Source organism: Xenopus tropicalis, chromosome 3 (genome assembly GCF_000004195.4).
Source record: "Xenopus tropicalis strain Nigerian chromosome 3, UCB_Xtro_10.0, whole genome shotgun sequence".
NCBI classification, from domain to species: domain Eukaryota; kingdom Metazoa; phylum Chordata; class Amphibia; order Anura; family Pipidae; genus Xenopus; species Xenopus tropicalis.
This window is the reverse complement of record NC_030679.2, coordinates 19,619,951-19,630,455: the sequence shown is the minus strand read 5'-3', so window position 1 is coordinate 19,630,455 and position 10,505 is coordinate 19,619,951. Positions and strand designations below refer to the sequence as shown.

The following is a 10,505-nucleotide window of genomic DNA, read 5'->3' as shown; positions in this document are numbered from 1 at the left end:
TGCTTCATCAGATTGGAAAAAATAACAATAACAGAATTATTGGGGGAAAAATGAAAAAGCAATACAGAAACTTATATTTAGTTTATCCGTAAGTTTTGACAATTCTACTCAGTCTGTAGAGAGGAGACTAGGTAAAAACAATTCGTGTATACATATATAAAACTGTGATCTTTATACAGAAATGTACGTTTGACTATATATATATATATATATATATATATAATTATAGCAAGCATTCACACACAATAAAAATACATACACATATTAATACTGTATAAAAAGCGTTCTGGCTACTTTCCTTAAACAACATATAGGAAATATGTAATATTGTTTTAGCATAAACTTATATTACAAATGCAGTATTTATGAATATGTGTGTGTTTGGCAACAAATCAAAGGGTTTCTCTTACCAGCTTCCACTTGCACCCTTCCTTTATAAACAGAAATATAAAAAAAAAATATACATTTTCCTTTGTTTAAAAAAAAATAAGAAAAAAATAAAAATCTAGCTCTCTTAAAGCAGTCTCTAGCAATGTGGGATAAACAGGTTGAAAAACGAAGTTACCCAAAGTGTAATCAGAGATCCAGGTAATTAGGGCTGTTTATTTGGGCCAACCCTCTCCTCTCCTCCCTCCCATTGGCTCTCCCAGCTGTCTTACATCAGACTTGGAGATCTATATAAAGTGCTCTATAGGGTGCAGAAGGGTTAAACTGCCTAGCGCAGCACAGACTCAGCCTGGATGAAGCTTGTTGTTTTACAGCTGATTTTCCTTGATCCTGTATAAGCCTGTATCTACATATCTTGGCTTGTAAGCAGCTGGATACTGGACTAGATCATTCCCCTGCTTGGCCGCTTCCCTGAGGAGTGTCTGCAGTGTATCTAAGGATGTTCTGATGCCAGAGCTAATGGCTTCCCACTGAGGAGGTGCCAGAAGCTGAGTTGTTTTAGTGGAGCTGTGGAAACTTATGCAGACCATGAACCTCATTGGGAGCTACCAGCACCACATGATGCCAGATCCCTTTATCTTCTCGCCTGGCTCCAGGTGCCACCAGGAGAGACCTTACTTCCAGGGATGGGTGCTTAACCCAGGAGAGGTGTCACCTGACTTCCCAGCACAGCCCCCCTATAGCCCTGAGTACGGAGCGGTGGTGGGACCTTCCCAGACACCCGGCCGCATGGAGACTCTGGGGGGAAAGTTGGGGAGGAGGAAAGGGGCTCCCCCCAAGAAAGAAAGGAGAAGGACAGAAAGCATCAATAGTGCCTTTGCTGAACTGAGAGAGTGCATCCCCAACGTGCCAGCTGATACTAAGCTCTCCAAAATCAAGACCCTAAGACTAGCCACCAGCTACATTGGCTACTTGATGGATGTGTTGGCTAAGGACAGTGAGCCGGGGGGCACAGAGGGCTTCAAAGCTGAACTCAAAAAGGTGGATGGCAAGAGGAGAAGGGAACCGGTAAGTAGGGGCTGCCAAACTGCTCAACCAATTGTCTCAGTATTGCATGAAAGTATGGGTAAAAAAAAAACCTATATATATATATATATAAGGAAAATGGTGCACTACACTAACAGTGTTTAGACCTGGGTGCAAGAGCAATTAGAACGAAATAGAGCAAAAGTAGTGTAGCACTCACAGGATTTTAATCATATGTATAAAAAAAATTTTTATTTGAAAAGGAACATTGCAAACCTCAACGTTTCAATCTCTTACAGGGACCTTCGTCAGAAGATAAAAAAAAGCAGTATATATATATATATAAAGTAACAGAGGACTCAGCGCTCACAGGACTTAGGGAAAGAAATTAAAAAAACGATTTTGTTTTAATGTGCAATATCAACATTTCATTTCAGTCACATCTTGGGACCTTTTTCAAGATGCCTCATATAATCCAAACCCCTACCCACAGGGTATTTAGTGGTGGTTTGGATTATACGAGGCATCTTGAAAAAGGTCCCAAGTTGTGACTGGAATGTTGATATTGCACATTAAAGAATTTTTAAAAACCTGTGAGTGCTGATTCCTCTTTAACTTATATGGTTTATTTTGTTACCCAGCACCTAGGCAATTTATTGATTTTTTGGTGTGTGCCCTTCCCTTATTATGTTATATATATATATATATATATATATATATATATATATATAAAAAATATGTGTACATTTATATACATATATATATTTATATATATAAAATATATTTCACCATTTAATACAGTAACTCTGTATTACTATCTTAAATGAAAATAAATGTGCACAATACATCTGTCATAAGATACATTTTGTAAATAAATACCATCAAATTATCTATTTTTGTACATTATAATATAGATCTAGTTTTATGTTCAGTTTCTAAATAGGCAAAAAAGAAGCTAAAATATGAGACATTTTAATTAAAGTTATCTGTCAAGCAATTCTAATGTTATTAAGGCATATTCGGTTAATGATGAAAGTGTGATGAACTACAGCTGAACTAACACACACGGATAGGACTGGCAGCAAGAAGTACTCTGCAGACTGTATAAAATATACAACTGTTCTGTGGGAAAAGAGCTAATTCTAAAATTTAAGTAGCATTTAAATTTGAGTGCACACACTACACTGTATATGTAGATAGGCTTTAAATATATATATATATAAAATGTGTATGTGATATGCTTTAATCGCTCTCTCTGTAAATATATATAAATATAAACACCCGCACACACAAACTGGTTGGACAATTAATAATAGGACTTTGGCAATGTATTAAGTTTTTCGGACATACTGCAGGGCAACCCCTGTAATTCACCACCGAGTCACAGTTTGTTACTGTTAAAAAAAGTAAAATCCAAGTGAGAGATCTCATCTCTAAATTCTCCCCTAAATACCCCTGAAAGAATTCAGCGATAGGTCCCATTTGCAACATATTTAGGAAATGTTAGTTGCCGTAGATATGAATATCTCCTGCAGAATAAAGCGCCGGAGTGCTAAATGGAGCAGCTCAGACTGAGCACCCAGCCACAATAAATTGATAGGGGACAGTTATTTTCCTTTTGTAACTGCTCACAGTCACAATGAATATGTTACAGAATACCCAATGAAAAGAATTACACTCTTTTATATAGACATTTAGCCCTGCATTCTCCTGCCTCAGATCTCTCCCAATAGCTGGAGCCCAGAACAAAATGCAGCCGGTTCTTCCCTATGGAACTGTACTTATTCAGACGCCTGCAATCACCTAAGGCAGGCAAAATGCAACTTGGAAACCACTGAAAATTTGTACTACATATATTGAAAAGTTTCTCGTTATTAGGCATCATTTTATTTCTAGGTTAACACCCCTTTAACATTAAAGTTAGAGCTCTACACTTTATCCAGTGTTTGCCAGGGAACATTGCCCAGCTGAAATAATGCTTTCTGTATAGATTTTAATTATCAGTAAAGCAGATGAATCCTAGGTTAGCACAGTGAAATTAAAGAACATATCATTCCCCCCTAATAAAAGAAAACATAATTATAATAAATATAATAAAGCAACTTTCCAATAAAGTTACATAGTTACATAGGGTTTAAAAAAGACCAGAGTCCATCAAGTTCAACCCTTCCAAGTAAACCCAGCACACACAACCTATACTTACCAATCTATACACTCACATACATAAACCATATACTTTAAAAGCTAGTCTCCTCCAGCAAGGCAGGTCGGTCATTCTCCTAGCTTGTGTTTCATTGTTTTAAAAGTCAAAGCCACCAGGGCAGAGAATAGAAAAGGGCAAACACTGCTTCTAATAGCAATTATATATACAAAATAAACCATTACAATTTTGTAATGAATGTATTTTGCAAACTTGCTTAGAATTATGTTTTCTTTTAATAGGCAAAAAATATTTTTTTGGGTTAACATGCCCTTCAGATATATTTTAGGGCTCAGCGTACGTCTACTTCTCTCTGCTAGCATTTTGAAGGTAGGTAGAGAGAAGGGGATCTGCTCCTATATGACAGGCACCATATGGCCCTGAGTGCAGCTACGGGGAGTGGAAATTGGCCCAAAAATGTATGCTTTCATACAGGAAGGGTTATCTCAGGCAAAAGAATGCCCTTGGTCCATTGCTATGAATTCTTGTTGCGATAATGTCCCTAGAAAGGAAAATGACTGGCACCTAAGATGCTTTGTTTGCATAAGGTATTCCTGCCTTTATATCTGGACAACAGCTGCAACAAGAAACACATAGAAACAGGAAGAATTGTAAGTAAGGGGATAACTAAATAAAAACCATATACTTTGTTAATATTTAGTAATAATCCCAAGAATTTGGCTGATTACCTGTAATGGTTATCATTCTCTATTTTCTTCAACAACAAAAATAAATTTTCCATGTGTGGATGCCTGTCAGGTTCAATTCTAGCAGGTATCAATCTCACAATAAGTTAATATATATTACTGGATGACAAGGACTAGCTCATCAAAATTGCCCATGATATTTAAGAAATGAGTCAATATTTCCTCTTTTTTAAGACTTTTACAACCTCATTTACTACAAGCAGTATTTGCTCATATTTATTCATTTAAAATAAGATATTAACATTCTTTGATTTTTAGTGGTAATAATACTTATATAATAATAAGAATTTGTAATTACTGGTATGGTGGGTTCCAAAAAGTATCATCAAAAACCTGAATTTTTATTGAACTGGAGACATTAATAGGAATTTTTATTCCCCTATTAATAAAACCTGAAATTACACTGTTTTGATATAAAAAAAAACCTATTTATTTTAATTTAATAAGAGTGATAATGTCAGTTTTAGAGGTGGTTACACTGTTTAGCTCCTCAAGCAATATTAATAACACAGAAGTTTAGGGCACGGACAAGTCACTTGCGATAAATCCTCATTACAGCGGCAACTTATCTCCTGCAAATGCTTTCCCAATGACAATAATGTAAATCACTGGTGGGAAAACATATGCCGCGCTTTATACTTCCCAAGTTGGCCAAATTTTTCTCGCGAGGTGACTTGGGAAAAATGAAGCTCTGCATATGTTTTCCCTTTGGCGTTTTACATTGTTACTGGTAGAAAAACATGTGCAGGAGATCAGCTGCCTCGTGTGCCAGTACCCTGAGTGGTTTGCGAGATACCCCTCTCTCTAGAGAGAAAGATAGAGATATCAGACAATTGCACACAATACAAAAGCAGTCATTGTCACAAATCTTTTACCAATCTTTGGAATGAGGAATGAGTTTATTCAATAAAAGCCATCAGTAAATATTATCAGTAGGTTTCATATAGATTATTCATAACATTTATTATTTGTTCTGGAGAGCAAATTACCTCCAAAAGTGGGATTATAACCCTAGAGCCTTACAAACCAAGCAATATTGTTAGAGCTGTCGGTATACAATTATTATTAACAAGAATTTTATAAAGCTCCAATATAGCCATCACTATAGAAGGGTATATATATATATCTCTCCGTTTTCTCTGTAATAATAAGACAGAACCTTGTACTTGATCCCAACTAAGATATAATTAATCCTTATTGGAGGCAGAACAGTCCTATTGGGTTGAATTACTATTTAAATATTTTTTTTTAATAGACAAGGTAGAGGATCCAAATTACAGAAAGACCCCTTATCCAGAAAACCCCAGGTCCCAAGCATTCTGGATAATGGGTCTCATACCTGTACTAATACTGATATGGGATCCCTTATCTAGAAACCCATTATCCAGAAAGTTCCAAATAACAGAAAGCCCATCTCCCATAGACTCCATTATAAGCAAATAATTCTAATTTTTAAAAATGATTTATTTTTTCTCTGTAATAATAAAACAGTACCTTGTACTTGATCCCAACTAAGATATAATTAATCCTAATTGGAGACAAAACAAACCTATTGGGTTTATTCAATATTTAAATGATTTTTAGCAGACTTATGGAGATCCAAATTATGGAAAGATCCCTTATCCAGAAACCCCCAGGTCCTGAGCATTCTGGATAACAGGTCCCATACCCGTACTGATTGATACAACGGGTAAAGATGACCCTGCTCATTAGAGCTTACTCTAAAAAAACCCATTGTTATCCCATTATGTATTACAGGTGCTTGTCATTTAAATTCTAGTCTTAATAATATTTATAATATGTGTTATTAGCACTGGTACATTTTTTAGTCACTCAGTGGATATTTCTGTATTAATAAGAAACATTCAAATCTTAAAGATGAAGAAATATGGAACTTTAGCTAATCTCAGCCATTTGGTGTTTCAGACAGACACAGAAACACATATAGTAAGATGGAGAGAGAGAGAGAGATTTAAACCATAATTTTTAAGTGAACTTTAAGGGAATAGCCATCCAAAAACAGTTTTTTGCATAGAAAAAATATGTCCTTTCCTGTATCCTTTAAAAATCACTTGGGGTGCCAAGTTGTTTCAAAATTACCAGGGCATGGTGCTGTTTGCTGACCACTGCACCATATTCTTCCCGTCTTTCAGACATCTCCCTTCAGGCTCAACTGAGCAAATGCACAGAACGGAACTTTTTCTGAAATTTCTGTACTGCGAATGCGCCACTCCTAGAATTGGCACAGGGGACACCTGAGAGAACAAAACAAAATGGTGGCACGGTGCTTCTCAAACCTGCACTTGTGTATTTTCCAAAAAAAAAGGGGGTGCACCAGTCTTGTAAGCTTGTAAGTGACTAGAACCACTGGGAAGGGGGGGACTAACAACATCCCCCTTGCCTGGCTGTTTATGTTGCCTGCCGTACTGACTCCTGACAGAAGCCGGCAGAAGCAGACAGAAGCCAGCTGATTAACAGACCTTGCTGCATTGTTTTAAAAATCTAAACTGAAGAACCCAATTGGTTTCAGCAGCAAATAGTATATATATATAGTTACAAATAGTGTTAAAATCATTAAACTTATATGTTAGTATACACTGAAAAGTTGTTTAGAACTCTATTTTCCCCTTTAAATAACTGGACAGTAACTTTACCAGTCCTTAACATACCAGTCTGTTTCCCTAGAAAATAAAGGTCATAATGATAATAATGTATAATATTAGCACTGGAATATAAATGATCTAAGGTGCAATGTATGTAGTTATACATAATATATAATGCAATGTGGGTACCAAAGCATAACACAGAAAAAAATAATAACAGTCAGCATCAACAAGAATGTGTTATTATTATCCAGAATGTTTGGGACATGGGGTTTTCTGGATAAGAGGTATTTCCGTTATATGGATCTCTTTACCTTAAGTCTGCTAAAAAATTACTTTTATATAATGAATAAACCCGATAGGATTGTTTTGCCACCACTAAGGATTAATTATATCTTAGTTGGGATCAAGTAAAATATACTGTTTTATAATTACAGAGAAAAAGGAAATTATTTAAAAAAAATTAAAATTATTTGCTTATAATGGAGTCTATGGGAGATGGCCTTTCTATAATTTGGAACTTTCTGGATAACAGGTTTCCGGATAACAGATCCTATACCTCTATTTCCATATGTATGATGGATTTTTATTATGGAACAGCTATCTCTGAAAAATTAGAAAATCTCAACGTTTTAGTTATTTGGCCCTTAAGTGATAACATTTTAATAAAAATATTGACAATTTGCAACATTAAAATATTTACATGATTTGGTAACCCTATTCTTCGTACTTATGGTTATATGTGCACTTAGCGGCTAAGTTGAGAGCAAAATACATAAAAATCCGCCCACGTACTATTCATTCCTAAGGGATTTATTTTTATATATATTTAGCTCTAAACTCACATGTTTATACATCTGCCTCTCAGTTATTGGAGTTTAAGGAGCACAATCGCATATACAACAAGATGCATATAAAAATGTGAATTGTGTTTCTCTATATCCAGCAACCAACTGAAGGATATTGGGGTGCGGCACCTACAGGAGAGAAGAAATTAAAAGGACGGACTGGGTGGCCCCAGCAGGTATGGGCCCTGGAACTAAACCCCTGATTGTTCTCTATGCCCTTGGGTAACCTAAATGCACTGCCAATAAGAAATCTAGTCACTGAGCACTCTTCAGGCTGGGTTGGGAGAAGACATTCATCTGTGATTATGTGCAATGTTTTCTTTTTATCTGCAATAAGAGGACCTAGAGGTACTTTATAAAGCCAAATGGAGGATGCGCATAAGACTGGCGTGTTTCTGCAAGACTGAGATAGATCTGATGTGGATCTACATGCAATGAGCCAGAACTGTATACAAATATATATATATATTGCCATGGATTATATTAACCAACGTGACTCAGGGATCAGGTCTCACTTTCATCAAGTGAAGTCTTTTGCAATTTTCCTGCTATTTTATTTTTTTCCATTCAGAACACCAATGTTTTAGTCTGTGTGTTTAATTACATACATTTAACATGCAATGATTGACCGAATCTGTCATTATTTAATGGTATTGGGGTAATTGTAGGGCCAGAGGATTGAGAGAGAGAGAGAGAGAGAGAGAGTGTGTTTGTGTATACGAGTATGTTGCTCCATATACATTACTAATCAGTACCCGATTGTGTACACAGCATACACATACTGCTTTCCTAATGGTTGATGGTCACCCCTCTATAAACCATGTACCTGTATATAGTACCAATATGCATGGGTGTATCTTTGCACAGTACCTATAAATGCCTTATATAAGTACAGTGATACACCTGCAAATCACACTCAATATTGCAGTGCCCGGTGATCAGTGCCTATGGGTTACATTGATATATTAGATTTGCGGTCTTATATTTGTATTATAAGTTCCAAGTTGAATTTTTATGGGCTAATACCAATTTGCCTTTACTGTAATTATCACAATAAATACACTCAGTATGATAATAAAACTTTCAATGCCAGCTTAGCACAAGTATACAATCAGATAATGGGGACATTTTAAGCACACATGTGTCAACATGATCCTACTGTACTTAAAGGTGCACTCTTACATAGTGTAGATGAGAATATGCTTTCCCAAGTAGGAATCAGCTTCTTGCCTACTGCTGTTCCTGAAATGTATATTCATGCTTGAGCCAATGTGATTCACTAAGGGTTTTATCTTCCTTCCCAGCTGTATGCCAAGCAGATCTGGGTCTCTCAGGGAAGAAATAAGCTATCCCAAGACAGCAAACGTGTGACTACCTAATATAAGGACCTAAGTATACCGTAAAACTGCACTATGCTATAGTAAATATAAATGAAAGGGGCAAAAAGACATTTGATAGAAAATACCATTACTGAAAAGTGTTTGCCTGTATTATTTAGTTTTATTTTTATTCTTTAGAAGGGACATTAATTCCTACCTATGCCAAGTTAATGGCTCTGCCGTCTGCCAAAGGCACGGTTCTGATCCCTAAATTAGAAGCAGAGTGTTGATAATGTTTAGCTGGGCTGATTTCCGGTAAGAAGGAGGTCACTTTTCACCTTCCATATAATCCCCCTCCCATCAGGGTTCCCTAATGAGTAATGTGTTGTCTTTTGCTTTTTTTCCATTTAAAGTTTGCCTGAATATTGTACCTAATAAAGTGTTTTTAAATGTTCATGTATTTAACTACCTAGCTGTGTGAATTTACTGTAAAATGTGATTTCTACCTCATGATTTTCATTACTTTCCAATGGGCAAAACCTGCCAAAGCCAATATTTGTGTTGTTTCAAAAAAAAAAAAAAAAAAAAAAAAAAATTGTTACATTTTTTTTCTCATAACTCACAAAACACGACCTATTTTCTCACTTTGATGCATTTATGTTAATACCGTGTTTCATTCCTGCTAGAAGTGAGCGAAGCAAATTGCTTTTGGGTTCAAACAGATCATGTTTATTTATTTGGAATAAAGATCCGAGAACAGTATTAATTTGTTAAGTGTCATTAAAAAAAATAAAAGTGCAAAACTATAAAAAAAAAAAAAGGAAAATGTTGGCATTTTATGAAATATGGCACAGTGGAAAAAACAAGAGATAAGTCACATTTTCTTTGTGTGTATATATATACAGTATATATATACATATATAGATAGACAGATATACAATTATGTGTATGTGCGCATGTGTTTGTTGTGTGTGCTTTGAAATATGTCTTGTTATAAATAAATATTAAAATGTGCATTGCAGAGGTTGTATTTTATGATTCATTTTATGTGTCTATGGAGCTTTTTTTTGACAAAAGCATATTACCATTCTAGACTAGTGAGCTATTCATTGCTCTAATTATGATAATAATATAACTATTCTAATAACGCCAGGCCTGGACAGGCCCAAACAGTCAGGGTTGGACAATATGGAGCAGCGTAACAGCTTCTGAGAAAAGACTACAGACTTTACTCCCACAGTGCATATATATATATATAATGACTTTTTTTAAGATTGATGATTCAACAGTTTTTTTCTCATTTTTTGGTCTTTCATTTTTTTATAAATAGCGCTATTTTTTAGCACCAGGGCATTTATGTACTTTTAAGTAAGTGCAGAAGGCATTGATACACACACACATATAGTATTTTATTA

General features: G+C 35.4%; 1 protein-coding gene across 1 annotated transcript; it reads left to right on the top strand.

Moving 5' to 3' along the window:
- Window positions 1–753: 753 nt before the first annotated feature.
- hand1 (heart and neural crest derivatives expressed 1) lies at window positions 754–9,683 on the top strand. Its single transcript, NM_001016743.1, has 2 exons — window positions 754–1,455; window positions 7,870–9,683. The coding sequence occupies exons 1-2, from the start codon at window positions 976–978 to the stop codon at window positions 7,972–7,974; spliced, it is 585 nt and encodes a 194-aa protein (NP_001016743.1). The 5' UTR covers window positions 754–975; the 3' UTR covers window positions 7,975–9,683.
- The last annotated feature ends 822 nt before the right edge of the window (window positions 9,684–10,505 follow it).

What these genes read in the sequence shown, in the direction of transcription:
- hand1 (NM_001016743.1), top strand. Translation starts at nt 976, where the DNA reads ATGAACCTCATTGGGAGCTACCAGCACCACATGATGCCAGATCCCTTT. An exon ending in GCAAGAGGAGAAGGGAACCG is followed by an intron (nt 1,456 to 7,869) that starts GTAAGTAGGGGC and finishes CTCTATATCCAG; the next exon opens with CAACCAACTGAAGGATATTG.